At 46.1% G+C, this 27,396-nt stretch overlaps 1 protein-coding gene across 2 annotated transcripts in view; it reads right to left on the reverse strand.

Moving 5' to 3' along the window:
* Positions 1-27,396, reverse strand: part of GNAO1 (G protein subunit alpha o1) — a 155,828-nt gene that overhangs the window by 42,494 nt on the left and 85,938 nt on the right. For both annotated transcript variants that reach the window (XM_078868589.1, XM_078868591.1), the window contains exons 4-5: positions 1,540-1,700; positions 783-911 (exon numbers count right to left, since the gene is read on the reverse strand). In XM_078868589.1, coding sequence (XP_078724715.1) covers positions 783-911; positions 1,540-1,700 — 290 coding nt within the window. The remainder of the gene's footprint in view (positions 1-782; positions 912-1,539; positions 1,701-27,396) is intronic.

Raw genomic sequence — 27,396 nt, forward strand, 5'->3', positions numbered from 1 at the left:
GCGCCGGCCGCGACGATCGATGTGACACGCGCAGCGACAGCTAACAGTGCCCGTTGTTGCCGCCGCTCCCGCGGAAAGGCCGCTAATTTTGAACGAATATTGTCAAGAGGTCATGCGTGCCTCTCAGTGGCGGGAGGAGGGGTGGAAATGGCGAATGACTTTGGCTGCGGGGAGACCTGCGCGAGGAGTTTATATATTTCACAATATCTCTTTGTTCTGCGGATTTGAACGGAGAGTTGGCATTGTGACCTGCAGCGTCGGGCGAATTTCCCAAAGTTCAGGGTTCACTCGTTCGAATCCAAATTCATTTCTGTGAAAATTTGATGAATGAATGTTGAAAAATTCCATAGCACTGTTCACGAGAACAGGCCAACATGTTCGTCTGGAATGAGATCCACAATACATCGACTACAGTATTTGTGCAATTGAGCGCCCATCAGTGCACGTGCGATCGTGTGTGTGAATTTGTGGGGAGTGGTGCGCAGTGGCTAGTGCGCTGCGCTACGAACCCAGTGACACGAGTTCGATTCCCGCTCATGGCCAACACCAGTGATGATTATCTGAACCGGTCCAGGGCCTCCTCTAGGTTCAATCGGCCTCAAATGAGTACCTGGTGCATTGTGCAAATGTCGCTAATCAGGAGACCCGGGCATGGTGCTGGCCACCCACCTCCTCGTGTGCCGTGCCGAACTTCATAGTTGCTCGCTAACAGCACTTGCCCCAACAGTCCGTTATGGTCATATGGGGGATCTTTGCCTTTGCGTGTATGTGGATCAGCTGACCGGAAGTGCAGGTTTTTGAAGGTGAAGTGCGTCTCCACGATGCCAGTGGTCTTGACGCGTGTCCGCAGGATGTCTTGCTCTGTGGGCTGGTAGCTCTCCGCCCCGATACGGTCCAGGCTGTCTAGGTAGCTGTGGCGGGCACGCGACACATGCACACAGTTACAGGTCAAGCTGCGGCCTTGAAAATGCTCGCTCGCGCGTCAACTGCTGGCGGAAGGACCTCAACTGTAGGGAACTCTAAGAGCTCTAAGAGTGCCTCTCCGTAGGACGTGATGTTCAACTCCTCTTCCACGCTGGACAGACATCTTAGAAGAGGTGGAAGTGCGAACCAGCGACCTCTGGATTAATAACCATGATACCATGGCAGTATTCACACATACACAGTATAAATGGTTAAATCAGAAAATGTAATAATATTATATGCATCATGTAAACAAATCTGTTGAGGTCATTTTTTGGGATTTGTGGATTTGCAAGAATGAAAGAGGCCAAGTCGAGTCCCTGCTCAATCGAGCTTTCGAGCAATCGAGCCGTCGAGTGCTGGGGTTGCGCTCATCCTTATTGGTGGAAACATCACATTTCCCCAGCCATGGTCAACCTCTCCCCAGCAACATGGCACTGTTGACTTCCCGCACCTCCGATTAGCGCGGGTCGGCTACGTACGGCGCGGAAGGAGTTCGGCGCGCGTACAGAGCGGAATGCTGGATGGCGCGATGGACCTCTGGCTCCGTACGTTGTGAGCGAGAGGTGAACTCACTATTTGGCGGAGTCGTTGAGCTGGTACTCTCGTGCTCGGTTAAAGCACTCCTGCATGCCCGAGTCGTTCCACAGACGCTTCATGGCGCCCAGCAGCTCGGGCGAGTATGGCTCCGTGTCCTCCATGCGGCTCACGACGTCGCACACCATCTTGGCGTCCGCCTGCGCAGGGAAACGACAACAAGAGCAGCGTTCGTGCTGTGAGTTCCTTCGGAGGCTTCTTGCCAGTTCCATTATTTCGGACGCACGTGTCACACGCTTTGTTATGCACTGCATGTTGAGCTTCTTTCGCACCGTACGTGGGCCAATCGTGCGAATCGGATGTGGAGGATGCAACCTACACAAATGTAAGTGTTCTTGATTGGTACACATATACGATTTGATGCGGGTATCTCATAGTCCAAGAGCGAAACATTAAATACACTTGAAAAGGACAAAGGTGCACATTGTCTGGCTAATAATACCGTGGCTATCTCTGTTGCACAACTTTGCCAATAAAAAAAAACGTCTCCCAACCTGTATATGCGCAACGCACACGATGGTGTGATCCCAATTAAAGGGCGAACACCTGCGGAGTTAAACAGGCATCCGAGGTGGTAGAGGTGGCAGATGTGGCAGATATACAATTTGGAATCTTCAGTGTTGCGCACAAATGAATTACCGATCAGAGTCACTCAATTGCAAAGAAGGCCCTGTCCCTGGCAATTATTTAGAAGGTCACCAAACTTTGAGAAGACAACTCACAGACCGTGTGAATTCGGCTGAATCACAATTCGATGTAAAAATGCACGCGTCTCCTAAGAAAATCAATTCTTTTGGCAAGCGGTCCAGCCATTGCATAGGACAAGAAAGTGGCACTCATTTCATTGACCCAGAAAGACGATGAACAAAGTCAAATTCCGACCGAGATTTTAAATCCGCAACTATTTTATTGCACTTCTCAAGCACTCATAGCCAGAGCCCCGTCAGGCAGGATGGTGAATGTACGCGTCAAACAGAATCACTGGTCACACAGCGCACATGCCACGTACGACCAAGTTAACGACTCTTCCTCTTGCACGCAGGCCCTAATGAAGCCACAACCTCAACACTTAAGCATCACCTCTATTCCCACGCTCTTCTCTCAACCCCCCCGCCTCTCCTCACCCCCCCCCCCTTCGCAGCTCGGGGGAGAGAAGGGTTTCATGCGCCCGCCCAACTCGCCGGTTAAGTTATCAGGAGTGCAGGCCTTCGGCTAACAAGTCGCCCTCGCCTCGAGGTCAGATTAATCCAACGGCACTGGGCCGCGCGACGCCGGGTCGTGACCCGACTCAGCCTGGAAGCGGCACGGGGAGCGAACAGTCAAATGGGTCAGGACCCGAGTTGGAACAAAATAGGCCAGATGTTTCTGAGTGTGTTTATTTATTTGTAAAAGATTAAGGTTGACGAAATAGCCTCGCAGTTAAGGTAGCCGCAGCTCACCACCGAGGCGGATGATTGCAACGGTGTAGTGCTTCCAGTGGTAATTCTGACTGATTCTAGATTTGAAGCTTTCGTGACTGCAAGGATTCATGCTCTTAGGTTTTTTCGGTAAAGTCACGTAGGTAAAAAATAAAATTAAAATTGTGCTGTGACGGTTCCACCTGAAGACGGAAGCTTGAGTTGCCTCCGAAACGTCGTGATTTTTATTTTACTTTTATTAATTGTAATTTTATTTTTTACCTACGTGACTTTACCGAAAAAACCTAAGAGTATTCTGACTGATAATTATCAGTGATTATAATTATGGCTGATAATCCTACCCAATATGACGATAAAAGAACCCCCCCCACCGTCACATGATTTACAAGAGCGAGTGGTTCTGCTCTGCTGTCATGGCCCCAAATATTGAAAAAAGATTGCAACTTGACCAAAAGGTCCAGTATTAAAGTACAAAACAATTAACAGTCGTGAAATTCTGGTGTTAAATATCTTTTGGCGCAAAGCAATGATTCACGTGCATGCCGCATAAAATACTAAAGGCACAGCGCTGTAATTGCTGGCTCACAGCACTGCTTTCACACTGATATGGCCAAACATCTTGAAAGAGGTGGGAACTACCCATTTGTTCCATCCCACATGACCCGCCAATCAACAAAATGCGGTGTGCCCATTTATTCTCTCGGGGCGGACGAAGATCGGAGGGCATTTTAAGAAACGCTCCACCGCCGTTTCAACTGCCACGCCGGCAGATCGAATCGAACCGGTGACCTCTGAACTTTGCCAGTCCAAGTGCACTATCACTTCACGGTCACCTCCCACCTACTGAGCGTCTTCCGCTTGATTGACGAAGGCATCTTGCTGTAATCTGCTTCGGAGGCAATAACCCGACTACTTGCATGCAAACGACAGCGCCTTCCCTCTCCCCGAACCGCACCGCCCCGGCGAGGTCATGCGCAGCCTCCCGTACACCTCTCCCTCCCCCGACAGCCGTGGCCACTCCATCTCACCGCATTTCCGCACCACTCCCACCCTCCGAAACCCCCATCACCTCTTGACACGCCGCTCTGGCAGGTGGCGAGTAATGAAGATGTAAAACAGCACAAAAGCAATTTCGTGGGGTGGGTGGCTTTATACAGTGGTATTTTCCTGTCGGAGCCAACCAACCGATCAGACCGTAGGCAGGCTAACGACAACACCCTGTTGCTTCCACTGCCAAAATTCATTTTCTATTGTTGATTCTCTTTCCTGCTCAGATGTTGCTTTCATAGCCCCTGTCCTGAAACACCGCTCAAAATCCTGGCATTGCCTTGCGATTTGCTCGAGGGTTCAAACACTCCAGGTTTTGTTGCCAATCGCATTCGGGTTCACACTTATTGTTGCATCTGTTGCCTTAACTTTACAAGGATGCCCTCCCTGCCCTACACTTTACCAGAGTGATTCCCACACTCAGCCCAAACGCCGAAAGTAAAATATACAACCCAAGGGATGCCCTATACATCCCAGTGCTCCCTGCCAAGGAAAAAAAAATCTCCTTTTGAAACTATGGACCCTGTGTTCAGCCAAAGGGTTTCCTCCTCGCCCAAACACCTCCTCTCCTTGAATCAAAGAGCCCCCTGCTAAGCCATGCAGGAGGCTCCCTGCTCAACGAAACCACTTCGAAATCAGCCCCAAATCCCACCTGCTCAAAGGGTCAATTACGTTACTCAGCTCGAGGTGCTCCAAATGTTTTATTTCACACTTCTCTGCGTAGTTGGCTCCTGAACCCAGCAATAGTCCACTTATTCACTCATCGACCCATACCCATTGCTCCTTGATTGTACCATCTACTGCCAAACGTGCCCAATGCCGTTAGGATACCCGAGCCCTCGAACACACGTCGGGTTTTAACCACCGTGCCTCGCCCGTAAGCCCATGACAGGAGTCGGCGGGTGTCGGGATGCAGCGCTCCCTTATGTCGCGTGAGCTCACTTTGAGCCCTCTCGTGCCTGTGCGCGCCATTTCAGCGTCACAATCTTCAAAAATATATATTTCTGGAAAGAGGCCGTATCTACACGCCGCACGTTCAATATTTCAGCGTGACAGCTTAACAGCACTTCTCACTGGCGGTGGCACTCGGTGTCATGAAGATGACTCTGCTACATGAACTGGCGAATGAAAGTGGGAGTGTGAAGTCTGAATTCAGAGGCAATAGGATTTGAGAGCGATGGGGATGAGAAGGGGTGGTTGGGGTAGTGGCTGATTGAGTAAGTGGCTGGGACAGTGGCTTGGTGGCTGAGATAATGGCTGAGTCAGGTAATGGCTGAGTCAGGGGCTTTGAGGGTTAGTGACCAGGTTGTTTGAATAAGTTAGTGGCCTGGTTAGTGTTTAAGTTGGAAATTGTGTTGGTGTCTAAACTAATGGCAATGTTCGTGGCTAGACTGGTAATTAAGTTAGTGACTGAGTCAGCAGCTTTGCTGGTGAATGGATTCACGATTAAGTGGCTTGGCTCGTGGCTGAGTCAGTGGCTTGGTCAGTGTGTGCCTTCGTGTCCGGCTCAATGTCTTTTTTCCCAGCAGACGGCTAGGAGGTGGATTTAGATTTCACTACGCAGAGCGCCCTGCCTTGGGTCACCACCACCACGGTCACATTGAGCTGTAAAATATCGTTGTGCCGTGCACCAACTTCAGAGAGCATGCGCTGCGGGCACTGAAGGTCATTTTACAGAGCAGGTGGTGACAGTGCCGGTGGAGGGGGGGGCTACTGACTGGCACTCTTGCGAGAGATGCAGAGAGGTGTGGATCTGGGTAGCCGAGGACTGTAACAGACGAATGAGAGCTTTAAAAAATGTTGACGCTCAAGCAAATTTACGCGTTGAGAGGAGTGGTGCGAGAGGGGGGAGGGGGGGCCGGTTGCTATTTTGGCAATTAATTAAAAACAATCAACAAAGAGGCACGCGATGGAACGGGGGGGGGAAACGTGACGGGAGGGGGGGGCACGAGGAAGGGGAAGCATTGGCAGCCGAACGTGTTGAGGCAGAGGTGGCAGACAGACGGACAAATAACAATGGAATCGTAGCAACAACAACAACAACAAATAAAGAGAGATCAGCAAGATAGAAAATAAGCGGTAAAAAGGAAATGAGGGGAGAAAGAGAAGGGGGAAAGAGAGTGGTTGGGAGGAGGAGGATGATGATGATGAAGGGCAGCGGTGATGGGGGAGGGGGGTGGGACAGCGGATAGCAAGATAATGGAGGGAGATGGAGAAGCAGCTTGCAGACGTCAGCGGTCGTCTAGGCAACCGGCATCTCATTCCGAGCAATGGGATCGGCTCCCCCGCTCCCCCACGGCACGGGCGCTCGACTTGCTGCGGACGTAGCGTGCGCCCTGAGCGTAAAAGACGACCACATCTCCCGTTAACAACAGGCTGGCTGTCGGGGCAAGTTTGCATGTTCGCGAGCAGCAACCTTGTGATGGCCGGCCACTGTTGGCACACACACACACGAGGTGGCCGTTGGATGATGGGCAGTAACCACGAACTGTTACGCTACCGCACCCCCCACACGCACAGAGAGAGACACGGATACATGCAACTACAACAACAACCGCCGCTATTCGCTACAAAGTGGCGGTGACGTCGCTTGTGCCAGGCGATGTGCACGTTGAGGCCACGTGAAGTGTCGAACAACCCGCTGGCAGGTCATGGGACAGACCCAGGTGGTGCCATGGGTCGACTGACTGAGATGACTGGCCGATGCACCACCTGTTGCCCCCCGTCTGTGCCAACAAAGAAAAGGCAGTATTTGACATGTTTCCTGTCAACATACAGATGGGAGAAGACAATTTGAACACACCCAAATCTAACGCGAAAAAATTCATTAGATTTGGGGAGGGGGGGAGGAGCGCAGCTAAACATAGTTTTTTTTTTACTCACGAGGAATATAAATAAACGAGTGCTTTACAAACAATGGCTTCATCTCGTTAAGAGAGGGTTAGCAGTCCTCACACGCGCTAATCGGATTAGCGCTGTGATGCAGAGGTGTGGACTCGAGTCATGTGACTTGGACTCGAGTCAGACTCGAGTCATGAATTTGATGACTTGCGACTCGACTTGGACTTGCATAACAATGACTTTGTCCCACCTATGAGATGTGGACTCGAGTCATGTGACTTGGACTCGAGTCAGACTCGAGTCATGAATTTGATGACTTGCGACTCGACTTGGACTTGCATAACAATGACTTTGTCCCACCTATGAGATGTGGACTCGAGTCATGTGACTTGGACTCGAGTCAGACTCGAGTCATGAATTTGATGACTTGCGACTCGTCTTGGACTTGCATAACAATGACTTTGTCCCACCTCTGCTGTGATGACATGCCTCTCCTGCGTTACGTGGGAGGGATGTGCCCCTAATTGCGATTCGTTTCTCCACGGCAACGGCCAAGTGGTCGGTGGGCTCGAGGCTTGGCCAAAAAAAACCAAAACCGCAAACCGCTCGTCCAAAGTGCTCGCCGGAGCTCGGAGAGAGCTCAGAGCCCGAACCGTTGGCTGGGAACACATCTTCCCGCGTGCCGACACCAAAAGGGCTCGAAGAGGGCACTGATAAATGATCAATTGACGCACGCAGCTCTTTAAGATGCGAGAGAACGTGTCCAATGCGGGTACGTACACTCGTTATTCCATTCAGGGATTGGTATTATCTACTTCCAGGCGATTTTAGAATGTCGTTACATTCCACTTGTAGTGATCGGTATCTAAACTACAGCCCCCAAAAGTATTTGACACGAATGAGAGCTGCAGAATAGGTACGCAGATGATGCGTCTCCATATGTGTCTCTCTACGCTCAAAATTAAATATATTTTTCAACACAAACCATCAACCCCACGGTCTTCTGGGAGTGCATCATTTCAGCAGCATTGATTCAGTATAAACAGGGTACTTGGTAATTTTATCTAAATGACATGAGACACGGTTAATTGGTCATTTGTATCTACATGACATTACTCCAGTAATTTGTAATTTGAATGTAATTTTGCATTGCACAGACGGATGGTGTTAAAGACATTCACGAAATCTCTAGATTAATTGCACGTATGCACAGACACGGTGCTACGTGGAAAGGTGGAAGAGGTCGCTGCTTAAACATTAAACGCAAGTTGCTCTAAAACGTGGGTCCAGAGGGAAGCTGATGGTATAAAATACTAAACTATATACAGGTACGTGCTGAAAGATCTTATCAGGGCATGTGCTTAATGCCATCGCCTATTAAAAGCGCTGCGGGCACAAAAGGGGTCGGCAGGCAACCGCATCATGTGCCCAGCCATGTTTTGTGTTTCCAGTGACGATGACGAGCACTCATTTTAACTTCAGTTGACCTTGGGGTGGGCCATACGATTCAGATACCTGAGCTAAAACAAGTAAACCCGTAAAAACAAAGTTTTTCACTATAAATCCTTTATATGCGTGGCGGCTAGAGTCCTCTCGTCCTCTGGCTTGAGATGGCTGCCACCTATGGGTCAGATGATTGTCTGCCACCATTAAGCAATTGGTAATTAAATATTTAATTTGTTTTCCCTAAACAGTGTAAAATTTTGGAATTTTTTTTCACGAAAATTAATTGTCACACACAACGAGTCTGTGTGGAAAATGTCAGCTCGATTGGATCACGGGAAGTGGGTTAAAAAACGAGCGAAAGATTTGCACGGTCCTAAGCAAGCAAGCGAACTTAATATAAAGGATTTAAAAATATATTCGCATGTGGAGGACGCGGGGATCGATCCCGCGACCTTTGGCATAGGAAGCGAGGGCGCTACCAACTGCGCTACTCCGCCACGGGCCTGTGGAGGGGTTACGTTCTGGGCTCTTACACTGTGACGTTCAGCCAAAGCCACGAATGAGTTCTATTTGAATATATGTAAAATATTTTTTTTTTTGCCTAAAAAGTGTAAAATTTTGGGAATTTTTTTTCACGAACATTAATTGTCACGCATAACGAGTCTGTGTGGAAAATGTCAACTCGATTGGATCACGGGAAGTGGGTTAAAAAACGACCAAAAGATTTACACGGTCGTAAGCAAGCACGCAATCATGCAAGCAAGCAAGCAAGCGAACTTAATATAAAGGATTTAAAAATACCCCCCCCTCTCCTCCCATAACAATAACAGTCTCATAATCTGGTCCAACCCATGTGAGACTAGGCTCTAAGGAAAGCTGTCTCGGGTGTGGACCAATCAACTTCAAGGACAGTGCACATTATCAGAGTTATGTTTTTTGTTTGCATTATGACTGCAGGTATTGTGGTCTATGTAAACATGACTCCTTGTAAAAAAAGGTGTCAGTTTTGTTGCCAGATAGAAGGGTAAAAACCCAATTATCATATTTTTACTGGCAAACGAGGTTCCAATGGAATAACAGTCTCATAACAGTGACGGGAGTGGTGATTTTAAAAAAATATATAGATATAATATGTGCTTGCGCATCACACTTCCAATGCAGCCTGTTGACGTCTGTGTATTTACCACTGGCGTTGTGCAAAGCGAGGTCTTGAATCTGGGCCCACTCTTAATCGTACGGGGCAGCGTGTGAAACACTCGACCATTACTCTGCATACGTACGCGCACCGCGGGTGTAACGACGCATCGATTCGTCAGTTAAAATTGATTCTTGCCCTAACGATATGCGCATCGAATCGTGAGCGTGAAAATCTATTATTTTCAATACATATGCGTTGCATGCCTGTAACGGCGCTACATTGCACAACAATCATACTGCTATTAAATTAGAAATAATAATGAGCCTAGAATGTCTGTGTGTCCCGCGCGTGACGTCACTCCACGTCGAACAGCCCCCCTCATTAATAATCATGAACAGGTTACGCCCTCCACATGGACCCCCCCCCCCCACATTAATAATAATTAGCGGCTAACGTCACTTCACATGGGGAGGGGGGCGAGGCGCCTCCTCCCCCCTCCTCGGCGTCAACTTACAACCCTCACTACAAAGGCAGATCCCTCACGTCACGTGATCTCCGTAACGCTGTTGAGACATCAAAGTAAAAAAGGACGTCATGATGAACAAGGGGTTATAACCTTAAAATGCAGTAGGTCTGTATCACCGCGGCCTTACAAATTGCACGCGAATTAATGCAGTGAATATCACGTCGCGGTCTGCTCTTCGCTTGCAAGTTTCATATTTACTGCAATACACCCGGGTGTCCGTGGACGGGCAAAAGGCGAGTTAAAAATAATCTATGCCTGGCTGGCTCCTCCCCCCCCCCACAACAATAACTCTGTTGTTTAGTGGTTTCAGGCCGTTGGCACCAAAACTAGCTGGGTAATTAGCTAAACGAGATTTTCTGTGTAACAAATAAACAATTAATTGAATTCAAACGATGGAAGAAGACGTGTAATGTACCGTATGTATGCATGTTGAACTTCTTTCGCACCGTACGTGGCCAACCGTTCTAGTCAGAGGTCGAGACGCCGAGTACGTGGGAGTGATGAACACAGAAGACTGATACGGTTTATTTAAACCCGCTCTAACTTTTCAATTTGTGCTCCCATTAATGTAATTATTTTGCCAGAATATTATTTTAAAGACTAGAGAATACGAAGAGAAAAAACCTTGCAATACATATTATCTTAGAATATGATTACATAAGCAGATTGCTTTCAGTGCTGCGAGTATAGCACTGTGAGATGAGTGTGAAAATTACAGCTGTCTCATATTTTCCTTTTCAGAGCAATTGGTCCTCAACGAGTGTTGATGAATTACACTGATTGTTGAATCGAAGTGCGACCACAAATTCATCAAACTATATGGTGGGCGAATAGTTACATGGCTGATACACATGTCAATGATATTCACCCATTTCCTGTTTTAGGAATACAAAAGACTCCCCTGTATAGGCAAGTGGTGTTAGCGAGCACCTATGAAGGCTATCACAGGTCACGAGGGGAAGGGTGGGCCCACACCAACACGCACCGCGCCTTTGTCTCCCCAGTGGCGATGTGTACACACTGTACCAGCTACTCATGTAAGGCTCAGTCGACATAGGAGAGGCCCTTGGACCGGTTCAGGTATTTGTCACCGATGTTGGCTGTGAGCGGGAATTGAACTGGGGTCCCTGAGGTCGTAGCGTAGTGCATAAACACAACACATACGGTATGCACTGCACAATATTAAATGTACCTCTAGGATCCACACGTGCACACAGACACACACACCTCCCTTCAGCAGGTATATAAGCCAGCATAAAAACATCCCTGCCATTTAAAAATTAGATTATTGTATTGTACTTTTCATTGGAGACACGCTGAAAGCTGCAAAATTATTACATACGGATCATTGATTTGTACGAAATTGTATTTAATATAATTACTTATGTATCATTAATTTTTTTTTATTCTAATTAATTGTTTTACTTTTATAACAGTGTTGAATGTAGCAAAAAATGCATTGCATGACAGAAGTCAGTTGTGTGTTTGGAGACAGCAAAAAATATATATATTTTAGTTTTATAACGCAATCCATCGTGAAAACGTATCTAGAAATGTAATGATTCCACATCTTCCATGGACATTCTTCTTCTTTTCTGCAGCGATAACTTTTTAAAGTCATCAACATCCCACCGCACGGGCGGTGACGCGGCCCAGCGGCAGAGCGCTCGCCACTCTGTGCAGAGGTTCCTGGTTCGTATCCAGCGCCTGGTATATTTGGAGTTTGCATGTTCTCCTCGTGGTCGTGTGGATTTTTCTCTGGGTGCTCCGGTTTTTCGCTCCACGTTTAGAAACATGCGTTTAGAGTATTTGGCTTACATACATTTCCACGTGATAACCCACTTTGTTGAGCGATCATTTGTGGCCAGGTCGCTTACAAAAAAGATCTGTATCGCTCAGTAGGCTATACCTCGTAAAATAAAAATAATTTAGTTGCGTATTCACCATATTCTTCGCGTCTTTCACCATAATAATACTCCGCGCCATCTTCACAGCGGACGCAAAGATAACCTGACGCCATCCTTCAAGGGTTAGGCCATTGTGTGCCGGTATTGAGGTCCAAATTTTGCCAAACTCTAAAACTGGCCACAAATTATTTAACTGGGATCATACGGAGCAATAATCGTTCGCTGCTTGCAGACTAGTAACTCAAGGTCATCCTTGCAAATTAGACTTATCCTAGTCTCTTGGGTTTCTCACACGCCATGTTGATACTGACACCACACACAAACTCATCGCATCACCGTAGACTATTATGGTCTGTACTCTTTGGTTCTTTCGGTAAAGTCACGTAGGTATAACACAAGCGTCCGTCATCAGGTGGCTCTGCACAAATAAACATAAATGTGTTTTAGTCCGTCAGCTTGTTGGCGTTGCAGACCAATGCAGATGATCAATCAGCATTTCTGTGAGCAAATAAACTCTGGAGCGGTTTTGACATTCTTGGTCTCATCAGCAATCAGACTTTTGGTAAACAAATCCTGCTGGATGACCAGATGTTATTGGCAAGGGCATGCCACTGAAATACATTTTCCATCAACACAAATGCCACGTTATTATCTTGCTCACAGATAATAGAGAGACATACGTTTCTCATGTAGGAAGAGAGTTCACATGAACGGCGACCAATTGAATGTCCACACCCTGTGCAGCATTTGTGCATGGTGTTCCTCAACTTTTCTAACGATGTTCAGGTGTTCTTAATCTCATGTACGTTTACTTATTTACGGGGTACAGTAAAACATCTTCCCATGTTTAGAGCACATTTCACAGATTTCTGTAAGGTCCCACGTATCCGCCTATCCTCAAGTGCCCAGCGAATTGCATACACGACGTTTTAATGAATGCAGGGACAGTATTGCCGCAGTGCCAAAACAGAACCGCGTGGCTTGTAAAGTAAGACTCATTTTAGACTGCACGGCTTGTAGTAACGGTTCAGGAATATTAATGGTGATGCGGCCAACACATTTTTTGCTTACATAGAATGTAAAAACTCATTATTCGCATTTTGCGTTACCCAGCAGTGACCAGAGCTATAGTCATTGTGCACAAAGCCTGGCATCATATTACTCACAAGGGCCAGGAAAGAGACTTAATAAAATGATGCCAAGGCAGCTTTGCTATTGCTGTTCTCCGCAGTGACTAATTTACGGCTACAGTGCATGAACCTGTTCACCTCTGATTTGAAAGAACATTACTTCGTAGAAGATTGTGCTATATTTTATACGTACTAATTAATTTAATAAGGACAAAGTCAGTGATGATGGCACAGTAACGTGAGCCTAATTTGTGAAAAATATCCTTCAATAACTCCACATTGCATTTCAATAAAATATACTTGTGCCAAAACATCAAGACCATGGCTTTAAAGAAGTGCTGCACGGAAGCTGTTATCTTTCATTTGTATATGGTGGCGTTTGCATACCTGTCAACCCATACAGTTTACCCCGTATTCTTGTGCAGGGAAATTGAGTTTTCAGGTCCGTACGGCGTACAGCCGTTTCAATACGGGCAACAAATGTTTTTCTCTATTTGTGTTTCTCCCTTGTGATGGGACTTTATAGGATGAACTTTGAGATTTATAAGGGCACGGGTTTGACCAATAAGGTCTGAATTGGTCTGTAATAAGGTAGGGCACTGATAAGGGGTGGACAGGTACGCGTTCTTTTTTTCATTCAACTTGGCCGGCTGGCATTCTGCTTAAAATGCAAGTGGATTGTTGATCACCGCAGCCTACCTCCCCCTCCAGGGTTTGTAAAATAATAAACATTTTGTGAGAAGCCACCAGTGGTTTTCCTGCGAAGAGAATGGCCTCTGCCGTTGGAATGTAGAACTTCCACCACTCAGAGACGAGCGTTGCCCAACGCGCATTTGATTGTGCGATCTCTGCCCACAACTAACGAATGCGATGCCAGGCAGCACACTCGCTGCATAACACCGTCCGTAGATGGCACGACTATTGACTCCTGTCATGCTGTGAAATAAATATACGAGACGTCCCGAGCATCAGTCTAGGTGGATGCCTTGGTTAGGCCTAGGACAAGGAGTGACAGTCGGACACGATTTGTTCATAAGCAATTTGACAGCAGGCAGGAAAGGGACTGCACCAAAGGCTCCCCAGGTGTTATGCAGATCGCTCCTCAGTCACGGCACTTTGTATTTTCATCAAAATCTAGACGATGGCTCGGTTTGTTAAAAAACAATTTGAGTGAATAAACAAACGATGAAAGCACGAATCCCATAAATCTGTCCACAACTGCCACTGCTGCCAGTGGAACAAAACCGGGACAGATTGTGTGTTTTTATAAAGCTCACCCTTTATTCGCATGCCTCTCCCCATTGGGGGGAAAAAAACGCTCTGTTGTAATCTTCTCTGACAGATGTCCACTGGCCCCCCATCCATCCATCCCCTCTCCTCCATCGCTCGCATCCGTGTGCCCCCACTCCCTAATGCTTCTTCGCTCCCTCTACCCTTCCATCTCAATCCCTCCCCACAACCACTGGCCGCCTGCACCCCCCCACCATCCCCTTTCTCCACAAGGTGTCTCGTTACCAGGGCCACCACGCCAGTCCACAGGGGATCAAGCCAGCAAACGCGTCCTAATCCCAGCCACATGCCCCCCCCCGCCCAAACCTCCAGGGCATAGAAGCAACGCTCATTCGATTCCGCCCCCCCTCCCTCTCTATATCTCTCATCAGCTCCACGCAGCTGCGCCGCTTTCCACGGCGCTTCAAGCTCACAGCCAGCAGACGTGCGCGGTGTTTCCACGCCTGGGACAACAAAGCAGTTCACGTCGCGTGCACGTTGAACATCTTTCGCACCGTACGTAGCCAACCGTCATAATCGGAGGTGCGGGGGAAGGACAGCGCCACATGGGATGGATTCCTTGAGTGACATCCCTGGGTTTCCTGGGTTATCACAGGACAAGTGCCACGAGGGTAGAAATAGTAACACCGTTATAACAAATGCCCTTTTGAAAGAAAAAAAATTGACAGTGCTTTTTAACTTTTCAATCCATTGCAGGATGAAGGCCTCCACACACCCCGTCATTGAAAGGCGTTTGTGTGACCACGCTTCACCACCCTGTGAGACGGTGAAGGCTGGGACGGGGGGGGGGGGCATCCAGGACCGGTCCAGGCGTCACTCGCCACTGATGTCTTTCCGTGGCCACGATTCCCACTCAGGATGCGATGCCTGCAGTAAAGTGCGCTCACCGCTGTGTGCAATACACACACAATTTTATTATGTTAAGTCATCTTTCTCCGTGTCGGTCTTTCTGTGTGTGCGTCTGTGTCTCTGTAGGTCGTGTGTGTGTGAGCATATGTCTGCCTGTGGGTGTGTTTGCGTGTGCATCTGCCTGTCCATTGTCCGCTTGGAGTCCAGCTGAGCTACTTGGGAGTGGCAGTTCAATGGTCTGCTACACCGCAGAGATAATTGTGCGAGCAAATTTGAAAGCAAGTAGATTACTTATTTATGTGAGCGTTTATGGTTTTATCTATGTCGATTAATCTGCGTTTATTATTATTATTATAATGCTTGTTTACCCAGGAAAGCCCCATACGTTGTTCTGCGTGATCCCAATTGAGTAATTTGCAGGTATTTTTGTTTCGATTTAAAGCTTTCGTGACTGCAGGGATTCATCTTCTTGGTTCTTTCGGTAAAGTCACGTGACTTTACCGAAAGAACCAAGAAGAGGTATTTTTGTGTCAATATTCGGACGTTTAGCCAATGACGATCACACGTTTTAGCTGTGGGAGGAAACCAGAGGAGCCGGAGAAGACCCACGCAGAACAAGGGGGGAAATAAACTTCACACGGAAAGGTGCACAGAGTCGGGAATCGAATCCAGGCCCTTCTTGCTGAGGCAAAATTTGTTTAACCGCAGCGCCACCCTGCTGCCCCAGGTGTAGGCCCAGCAATGTGTTTGTTTTATTGCTACATTAAAAAAAATAGGGAGCATGAAAAAATGACGTCATATCGAACAACAACAAAAAAAACGTTGACATTTAATAAAACAATTATTTGACAAATAAACAGCACTGAGACTTTGCAATCATGTCAACCACAAATGTTTCTGATTTTCTTCCATCTATTGATAATGCTACATGGAAATAAGCCTCTTAATGCAACGGAGTACACTCTGCAAGGATTAACTCATGCACTAGATTTACAGAATTTTTAAATGTATGGGTAATGAAAACTAAATGAACAGTTCTCAGTCATTATCTAGGATGCACTTTGACTTTATTGAAAGGACACGATACAGGCAAGAATAGTGAAGCTAACACGTAGCCTTCAATTAAATAGAATTCAAAGTAATGGGTTTAGGGCATTTTGGTCTGCAGAACAGTTCAGATGATCTGTGGTGAGATACGAATCAGTGCTATAGAACTGAACAATGCTGATCCTAGATCATTAACAGCTACGTATTATCATCTCACTTTGATATCTGGAATGCTGCTAGGCTGACTTGGTGTAGGGATTATCAGCATAAGGTGCTACAACTACAATACAAGGTACGCCTATCCATGGATAATTCTATATTATTCTACCCTATATACCTATAATCCTATGAACAGATTTCAAAAAATTCCATGAACAAAATAAGGAGAGATGGATGTGGCATGCAAATATAATTCCCTGACCAGCATTCGAGACAGATCAGGCTGAAATGAAGCACTGTTAACAGGAAACATAACAGATGATGATAATGGGCAATTCCACAATAACGTAATTACAGAATGGGACACAGAACCAAATAATCACGAAATGTAACAAACATCGTCAGGATGTTATATTTTTCTAGTATTCTCACAGCAGGCTGGTGTGATGCATAAAATGATCCCATTCGCTTAACACAAAGCCAATAGTTTTCTGCAAGTAACATTTTGATTCGTAATTGAATGTTGGGTTAGGCCGTGGACATAACGATCCAGTCAAATTTGTGTCGTTAAAACCCTCCACCACCAGACACAGCCAAACAAATCAAATGGTGAATTGTACCAGCTTTAGCAACGCGCCAAATATATAATTCACCAGGAGGCTACGTAACAATTCTCACAGCTAAAAGAAACGATAGTTGGTGTGATAACTGTTCTTCGACTCGCCGGTGAGTTGAAACAACAATTATAATTGGTGCGTCACGTGAAATTTTGTATTAGCATGTCAGTGTAGGGTAGTTGGAGGGTTTTAATGACATAAATTTGGCCACGTCATTATGCGACCTAACCCGAAAAAACACAATGAAGAATCACGAAAGAGCTCATTCCATCGCCGCCACGTCTCAAGTGCTTGCATTATTATTGTAATTCATTTCCTGTGGAAATGCCTGTGTATATATGCAATTTGAAGCCCTTTATTTTATCAGGTGCGACTGTATAAATAATGTGTCTTGGTAGGGAGCCTTAGGTAACAGATTGAATTAGACACACACAGACGCATTCACTATATTCTTCCCATAATGCCCTCAATGACATCTCTTCATACCCATTGCGCTTGAAGAAAAAAACTGCTAAATATGAATTGACCATGGATTGCTGTACTAAATATTATGAATCCATTTCCTTTTGCGCTTTATTGCAATTTGTATTACTCAACTTGATGTGAATAATTTGTACAATTTCAAGACAATACTTATGATGTGATAATTATTTATATGACATAATTTGGATTTGCTGTATGACACGTCACCATGAGGAGAGGACAAGTGGTAAAAAGTTCCATAACCGTTCACAAAACAAACAAAAAACGCCGCAATTTGCAATCAAATTAATGGCACCCACCACAATTTCAAAGGAATATTCTCACCAATTATACGGGACTATAATTAGTTGAGGATAAAGAATTTCAACGAAGGAGCTGGGAGTTTCGATCTAAAGCTTTCGTGACTGCAGGGATTCATCTTCTTGGTTCTTTCGGTAAAGTCACGTAGAAGGGAAATAATAAAATAATAATTTCTTTACATAATAAAAAAATTCTCACGACGTTTCGGCCACAACGCAAGCAGCCGTCCTCGGGTGAAGAACAGGTCTGTCGGAAAGACAGCGTCTGAATGAGTTCATTCAAGAGCTGGGAGTTATGTTGCAAGCTGTGCCGTCTCGAACTGATCAGACGCTCCAACGTCAGAAAGGTAAACCGCACCTGTGACACTGCGCTTGTAAGTGCAGATGAACGCTGCACTTAACGCATTTAAATTATGTTGATCCTCCCCACAGTCACTCGCACACAAGCAGCATGTCGGATTACAGGACGAGCCGGATTAAAGACCAATGCATACGGTTATAAAGAAATATTTTTGTCCATGTGATAGTCTTAAACCCAGCCACGAGAATTACATTATCCTAAAATAGACTAAGTTTGACGATTGCTGGCCTTTTGATGGAGGTTATGTTAAAAAATTAATAAATGGTTACGTTTTACAATGACGCAAAACATTCAATGCATACTGTACGTAAATTATATATAGATGGCCTCGCCTATACTCGTATATATTTCTTATTTCAAATGTAAAAAGTTGTACTCGCCAATATTAAACTTGTTATTCATGTTTAAAATAACAGTCCAGTAATTTAATTCACTCGTGACACCTTTGTAAAAATGAGGAGCTAAAAAAAACCCAAAACTTAGCGCAGAAAATGTTTCTTTTGCTCAATAATCTTGGAAAAGGGGGGGAAACATTTTAAAGTGACTTTTTTTTTACAAATAATAAACCGAACTAGACATAGCATTTATGTATTGAAAATAAAGCGATGCAAAGGGTAAACGCAGAAACTTGAATTGAGTGGAAAATAGTATTGAATAATTTGATATTGACAAATGTGAGTTTTATTTTTTTAAGTAGCATGAGTGTTTCAGGGACACTACATTTTCTAACCGGCCCGTTTGCTCGACACAATGTGAAACGTCACACAAAAAAACGCTCCACGCTTCGCAAATAACCGTCGAAATTCGGGGAATTGAGGGAACAGTCGAGCTCTCCGCCACGTTGTATCGCATTGTTCAGAACATGTTCTCATGTTGTTCTACTTTTGAAAAAAGCCTTAGAGCATAATAAATATATTTAAAATGAAAATGGTAACGATTCTATGAAGGTTGAATCAATACAGTTTTCTATAGAAAAAAAAAATAAAAAAAATTGCCCGGGACATCATTTTGATCTCAACTACAGAAAAATTATTCACTTAGCATATGCCTCTCACCAGGGGGGGGGGGGGGGGCTTGTACCCTGTGCTGGCATTTCCATGGCTGGTGTTAATTTAAAGTGCCTGTTACCGATTTTGCCTCAAGTTTTGAGTGCCAAAATCCTTTTAAAAGAAAAGGGGGGAAAGTACAGTTTAACGGCAGAACAAATTCACCGCAGCAGGAGGGACTTTGAGGGCATATTCACTGGACGGGTATGTCAATTGATGTATTCATAATGGCCCTCTGCAATCGACTGCAGAAAGGCTAGCCGAATTAAATATTTAATATCCTACCTCATTACTCGCTCATATTGTACGGTGTTGCAGCAATAAAGCGGAATTTACTAACATATTGCAGCTCTGTAGAGCAGGGTAATGCATTTGTCCGGTGGTACGTACATTTGGTAGCGTATGATGCACATTGATTTACAAAGTTTTGGTCTCTTCTGCTCTGTATATGTATGACATGGCTATAATACAAATAATTATCTCAACATGGGCGTTTACGTAACACGACCAACAGCATCTGTCGTTCATCTCCAATTTTTAAAACATTAAAATAGCTTTTTGTGGAATTCGTGAAGCTCCGTTTAAGCAGCTTTGCGTGAATTTGGAGAAGAAAAAAAAGGCAGCGATAATATTAATCTGAGTTAAGTGCTCGTTCAGTCTATTGCAACGATCGTTGAAAGACCAGGGCAGGATCTGCCGTGAATTACTGTCGGGCCCAAAAAGTGTAAACCCCTCACTGAGGGCACGGGAGAGCAGTAATACAGTAATACACCCATAACGCCCCACATCCTGTGCAGCCTGGCCGCTCAGCATCCCATAATGCTCTCACCCAACCGGACGCCGTGGATGTTAACGGGGAGTAAATCAATATTAATCCCACTTGATTATTTTAAAAGCCATAATGCGTCTTTCCACATTTTCGAATTTCTCCAAAAATCCACCTGCTAATCCGGACAGCGTTCTGGCCCTGGACCATGCGTGGCGACGCCATTAGCAGATAAAGGCGCGGTCAGGGGCTGTCTACGTCGGGGGAGCGAAACCATCTGCCGTGCAAACCACGGTTGTACTTTTAAAAGCCCTCACCTGGCAACACGACCAGCCCACGTTTTAAATGACGAGCAAAGCAAATAGGTGTCCTATTTAACGAATTTGGTTAAGCCATTTCGATTTAAAGCTTTCGTGACTGCAGGGATTCATCTTCTTGGTTCTTTCGGTAAAGTCACGTAGAATGGAAATAATAAAATAATAAAAATAAAACATAATAAAATAATTCTCACGACGTTTCGGCCACATTCTACGTGACTTTACCGAAAGAACCAAGAAGATGGTTAAGCCATGTTTCTTGCGGAAGTGCGGAGTTGGCCTGATAACTTTAATCTAAATTGTCTTATGGTTGTTATTGTTTGACTTGCATCACACTGGGATTTTGGCACACAGCGTTGTAATACGGTGTTGTTGTTTTTTGGAAGATTTGCTGGTTTATCCAGGATGTTTCTGTTGCGCGTCGTCGCTTTAAGATGTTCTCTGTTCATATTTGGTTTGTTGCGGTTGCACCCCACTCAAGAGCCGCATGGCTCACAGGGCTATTACCTAATAAATGAAAACTTGAAGCTTGAACGAGCCACCGGACTCATTAGCCGGCACTGCGCGTTGGCCGTCCGTGCACGATTTAATTACGCACATTAAAGAAAAAAATTACGTAAATCCTTTACAAAGTCGACCACCTTATTGTATTCGACTGAGAGGGTGAAATAATTAAACGACTTATTTTAAAAAAATACAATTTCATTAATCGCTCAATAATGCATGGCTTAGTTCCATATTTGCATTACATGGTAATTAATTTTAGCCCGACTCAGCAGGGCCTTGTAAATTTTTGTTTCAAAAATATACAGCATAAACTTCATACATTTCAACCTCCCCGTTCTTTAATGTCTTCTCTTGTGCACCAGCCTCTCTACAAATCTAGGCTCCGCCTATTGTAATCATGCATTTCATGCAGAGAATGCATGTGGTGACTGGACGTCCATGAATCATATATTATTATTAGTAAACTAATATAAACGGAAATGTTTTGAAAAAAATTCTATTTTATATAAGCATTGTATTCCGTTTAAGCCATACCGCCAATTATTCGAGGAGGGAATGACCAACATTTCAGATGTCCATTCACTCCAGCCAAATTATGAAAATGTTATTCAAGATTATTGAAAGATGTACTTAGTATAATGTGACATTCTGTACATTTTGTACTTGTAATTGATCAATGTTTCTTGATTGTTGTGTTTTTATTGCAGTTTGGTGATTTAAAACAGAAAAAAAGAGAAATGTCAAGCTACTGATGAAAAAAATCTTATCACGACGCTAAAGTTAGAAAAGGAGGAGGGAGATGTGATCTGTTGCAATGTTGTTTTTCAGAACTTATGCAACTCTCCAACGTGTTTTTGGTTGTACCGTGGGATATCTTAGCAGGATGTCTGACGTTTCGCTCCAGTTAATAGGAGTCTCTTCAGTAACTGAACATTCACTTCTCCAAGACCGATCGGAGCTATGCAGCACACCCGCGAAACGCCCTGCAAGTAGAAAACCACGTACGGTATATATGTTCTGCTTGTGCACATGTGTAGTGAGTCCAACCGAGTCGCAGAAGTTGTCTTGGGAGCAACACTATTTATTTCAGTAACTCAACACAACACAACACAACCTACACTTGGGTGTTGAGTGCCCATCTCGCCACGCTACGGCAGAACTGGACACGGTTCGCTATCCCGGCCCAGACAATAATCTGGGTCCTGGACCGCGTGGCTAGAGGCTTATTTTACCCGACGTGGATCTTCTTCACCAGCAACACAAAGAACCCCGAACCCCTCACGGGGCCCCGTTATATCGGGCTGGGGCTGGCTCCGCCCCTCGCCCCGCCCACCTTCTAGATCTCTCGAGCTCTTTCCCGAAGGCTCCCGAAAGCTCTTTTATACCACGTGACCGCCCAACGGCCCCCGTCCACCGGTGGCCCCCTCCAATATCATCCGGTCACGTGTCGGCAGGGCAACCAGCGTATCATGCCCCAACGTAACCCTGGCTGGCTGACACTCGCTCCCTCACCGGGAGCCCACACCTCACACTGTACGCGGTGCCTCCGCGCTGACCAGCGCTCACCCAAGCCCCGCTAGGGCTGGTACTATGCCCAGTAAGCGGGCTGCACATAATGCCAACACATTATCCGCCGTGGCTTCGTAAGCCGGCACCACACAGTGACATTCACAGTCACTACACATGGCATCCGCAATTATTCTATCATGTGCATAACTATACCGTCCCCGTTTATAAACATGAACCTAAATATAAATCAGATGACAGTTTATCGCTAAATTAAGGAGGTTCTACACATTTAATTTCCTTATGGCAGCCGGTGCTAATGATCCTCAATCAGTGTAAAATATAATGCAAATACATTTGTAATGGACAAATGGCTTCAATGCCCTGCGCTGTCAGATGCCCTAGGCAACACAGTTGAATGGGGGTCAATGTGATTTTATCTGTGCACAGCAAATAGTATTAGGTATAGCAGCACCATTGCATTCAAAATGCAGATTACTGATGTCACCATTCACTGTTATTGGTTCACGGCAAATCTGCCTAAACAACACCATCCAAACAAATGTGTTTACCTCAATTAATTTCATACTTTCATGTGGTAATGGTAAAAAGTAATAAAGCCTGATTTTTTTTTCATTCCGTCAAATAGTAATGTGTTTTTGCACTGCTTCAAAAGCATGTGTTTTAAAATTCACCTCATTCTGCATTGGTTGTAAAAAAAACACATCGACGAACACAAGATATATCCCACATGTCGACTAAAATCTGTTTCTGGGTATGTGCATGTGAACAATGTGGCAAACATTCGGCAAAGGCAGACAGAAATACGCTCTTCAACAGCGTTCGTGTTTTACGAATAATTTTCATTTGACGCAAAAACGTCTGCGCGAAGCGTTTATCAGCCGGAGCGTTACGGAACGTATCATGTCGCAGCACACAAAAAATCACCGCGATACAGCGCATCTTCAGGGGAAAATCTTTAACGCTTCCTGTTTTTGCTAAGTACATGGGGACGGTGCCTGATTGATTGTGATGATTTTCTGGAAGTAATGTAATGCACATGGCAACCTCATCCCGGAGCTCTCCAACCCGCGAGCATTTTCAGCACGCTTACAGCACTTCCATCTTCGCCTCTCCCTACGGGTTTAACAAATGGCTTCTACTCCTCTCCCTCTTTATCCCCTCTCACTCTCACTCAACCACCTCCATCCACGCACCCCCACCCTCCATCCCCCCATCACCCCTGCCCCTTCCTCCCCATCTCCACCCGTTTTCTTCTTCACATCCATCTCCCTCTGCCACTGTCTGTTCCCCATTCTTTTGTCTCTCACCTCTCCTGATCCCCAATTCTGAATGTTTCTCTGCGCCTCATCCCTCCCCTCGCCTGTACACCTCCTGCGAGCTCACAGCTCTCATCCCCGGCTTCATCTCTCTCCCTCGTGTCCCTTCGACCTCTCGTCCTTGCATGTCCCCGTGCCTTAAACCCACGTCCTCCGCCTGCTCCTCAGCCACACAACAGCTCCTCATCGAGGCGCATTTGTCTCCAACCCCGGTGCGTCCGATCCTCCTTCCGCCGCTCGCCCTCTCGTGTAATTACCAGCTGCCCTCCGGGGACGGCCGAAAGGTTGGACGGGAGACGCAATTAACGAGGCCCCCCGTTCTGCGCGAGAAGCGCAATGCTCGTCGGCAGCATGCCGTCCTCTCGGCGTGCGCCGGTTCGCACCGCGCGTCCACACGTCCATCAGGAGACAACAGCAGCAGCAGCAGCTGCAGCGGCACCGACAGCAGTGGCAGCGCAATGGCCAAGAGACGCTACTGCACCATAAAGATCGCCTTCTTCTCCATTGCCCATTCTCTTACTCCTTCCTGCTCCTGCTTGCCCCTCCTTTCCTTCCCGTCCCTCCCCTGCCATTTCGTGACCCCCAAGCGCCCTCTACCGAGGTCAATCATTCCTCTGCCCTCACACGACTCCTGTCATCTAAATCATTCTATTTTGTTGCCATGTTTTTAAAACGATGTTAAGTGCCTTGAATGAGAGGACTCTACAATAATGAAGCTGTGGCTGGGACTTGCCGAGCTGATCACAGTCTGATCACAATCTGATCACAGTCTGATCACAGTCTGATCACAGGCTGATCACAGTCTGATCACAGTCTGCACGGCGCTTTAGTGAATCCACTGCTGGATCAGGGCCTCCCCACGTGATGTGCGGGTCGTCGGGGTTATACGGATCATAACCTCAATGCTGGTCAGTGCAGCTGTGTGCATCATGTGCCCAGAGGGATGGTTCATATATCATAAGCCACTCACGTTAGCTGTGGCTGTGAATCCAGCTCAGGTCACTGGGTTCGTAGTGCAGCGCACAAACCACGGTGACACAACTCCAAACTTTAACTGAATAGGCGCTCGTTCACAGCATTTTCTATGACAGACCGGAGCGTTAAATGAACGATGATGGCCTTTATGCGTAGTGAATATATGTGCTTTTACAGTACCATGTGTCATCATCTGTTGTCGTGATAATCTTCCTGTAGAAATGCAGCTGTAAAGCCAACCTTGGCAGAAAGTGAAACCTGCGATGTTGTAAGCTAATTGTGTGTGCAAGGGTTTTTGTGTGATCAAAAACAAGAACACGGGGTATGAATTCATTTAGCCACATGCTTTCCCGTGCTCCTCCGTGCTCCTTGGAAAATTCGAAGCGTCTTATTGTGGGAGTGTGAAAGTGAGCTTATGTGTGTTCAAAAGAGTCGAGATAAATATACTCTATTTAATAGACTATATAAAAAAAAGTATGTTCTTTTCAGAAAAAAAAATGCTTTTCCTGCCAATTCAATTCAAAATGTGCTATCGATTTAATGTCATGCGATGAAAATTTTCCATTTAAGAACTCTCAGAAAAAGCGTTGGACCATCACCGCAGGTTAGGGAGCAGCCTGTGGAAGACGTCATCACAGAACTACTGCTTAAGTCGCTTCAACTGCTTCTTATCCACATCAGTTTGTATACTAGTTGGTAAACACCTCCCTTGGCTGCCCTGCGAAAGAGGTACTGTATTGTTGCACGTCAGTCGAAATATTGATCATCAGAGCTAGAAATTGGCTAGCAGGGTGACAAATAATATCATATCGACTCGTGATCAAGATGAGAGCATTGAGTTAATTTAAGGGTTTAATCAAGGGCAGACACTCATTCAAACCCTGGACATCAGCAACGCTGGCTCAGGGCTCATTAATTCCCTGAGCCATCCAGCACGCTCAGTCGGACGTTGCATCACAGAATCTTAATGGAAGGAATAACTACCAGAACAGAATCAAAATAAATCAACGCGCATGGACACAAATGTGAATGCGCAAATGCATGAACATGACATTGTTAGTTAACAATTGTCTTTACACACGGGATGGTAATCAACGTCTGCTGGCTGATTTCATTCTGAGATTTACCTCTTAAGGTCATGACAAATAAGGCACCATTTTATTGAACACTTCAGAATAAGATATCCTTCCATCTATTACTATTAAAAAAACGATTTAACATTTTTTTTTATTTTACCAGGTAAGCCCCGCTCAGCTATATAGCTCTTTTTCAGAAGCGACCTGGCCACAAATGATAGCTGAAGGATGTGGCCTATCATGTGGAAATGTATAGCAGCCAAATATTCTAAACACATGCTTCTAAATGTGGATGGAAAAACCGAAGGACACGACCACGTGGAGAACATGCAAACTCCAAATATCCAGGCATTGTCAGGGTCGGGATCGAATCCACGACCTTCTGTATACCAGGCGAGGAAGTTAACATTTCGCCACTGTGGTCAGATGTTAACTTAATTATTCACACTGCCGACCGCTATGACCTTGATGGATAATTTTCCCCTCGGAAATCTGAGCACACGAGCAATCCATCGCCATCAGCTTCCGAATCATCCCAACAACTCGTGGCCATTGAGAGACTTTCACTCCAACCTCGGTAATTTACGAGGGGACTAACCTTGAGTACCATAAAGTTTTCGCAGTCACTCGTAATCCAAGCGCGGTCTCCGCTGTGAGGCTGCATGTTGAGCAATGTCTTCTCTCAGGCTTTCACCACACGCTACCGCGGGCATCTTCAATTCCTTTTGCTTCAAGAGGCCTACAGTAGTGCAAGGCAAAAGCTAGAGCGAAAAAAGTGCTCAGCATCGCCGCGCTTGGCGGACAAAGCTTTAACTGCTGCAGGCATAGCAGCTGAGTCAAGCACACATTAGCACATTAGGGACCTGCTCACAGTTACAAGCGACCTCATCTGTTCCCTATAGCTGCTTTTTCGCAAACATGTGGTCGACCAATATCACGGCAATGTGGCATCTTAGAGGGTGGGGTTTGGTGGGTCATGCAGAGAATGGCTTTTGTGTCAAATTCCCAGATGTAAGGAAATGTAAGCGGGGGGTGGGGGGGGTGCAGTTCAGAAAGTTGGTTTCTGACAGCCTATCAATATTGCGATTTGTAATGTTTTAGGGTGCCACGGTGGCTCGGAGATGTTAACTACCTCGCCTGGTATACAGGAGGTCGCGGCTTTGATACAGACCCTGACATCTGTATATTTGGAGTCTGCATGTCTCTCTCCCCGTGGTCGCGTGGATTTTCTCCGGGTCCTTCGGGTTTTCTCTCCATATTGAGAAACATGCGTTGAAGAGTATTTGGCTGCAATTAATTTTCACATGATAAGCCACCTCTTTGCGCTATCATTTGTGGCCGGGTCGTTTTTGAAAAAGAGCTTTTCAGCTCAGTGGGCCTTAACTGGTAAAATAACACATTCCTGCGGAGGGAGCTGGTAGGAACGTTGGGTTGCTCGGTCAATGGCCAGGGTCAACGGCGGCGTGGTGTATTCCGCAAATATGCCCGACTGTGAGGGCGGGCACAAGCCGGCGTGAGTAGGTTAAACGTTGAGTTTTATAAGGGCACCACGGGGTGACCAGCCCCTCCCCACCCAGCCCCACCCCTCCCACCCTCCACCCAGACCCACCCTCCCCACCCAGCCCCTCCCCACCCTCCCCTCCCCACCCAGCCCCTCCCCACCCTCCCCACCCAGCCCCTCCCCACCCTCCCCTCTCCACCCAGCCCCACCCCTCCCATTTTTGGATGCACGACGGACGGGCACA

This window comes from Lampetra fluviatilis, chromosome 26 (assembly GCF_964198595.1).
Source record: "Lampetra fluviatilis chromosome 26, kcLamFluv1.1, whole genome shotgun sequence".
NCBI lineage: Eukaryota > Metazoa > Chordata > Hyperoartia > Petromyzontiformes > Petromyzontidae > Lampetra > Lampetra fluviatilis.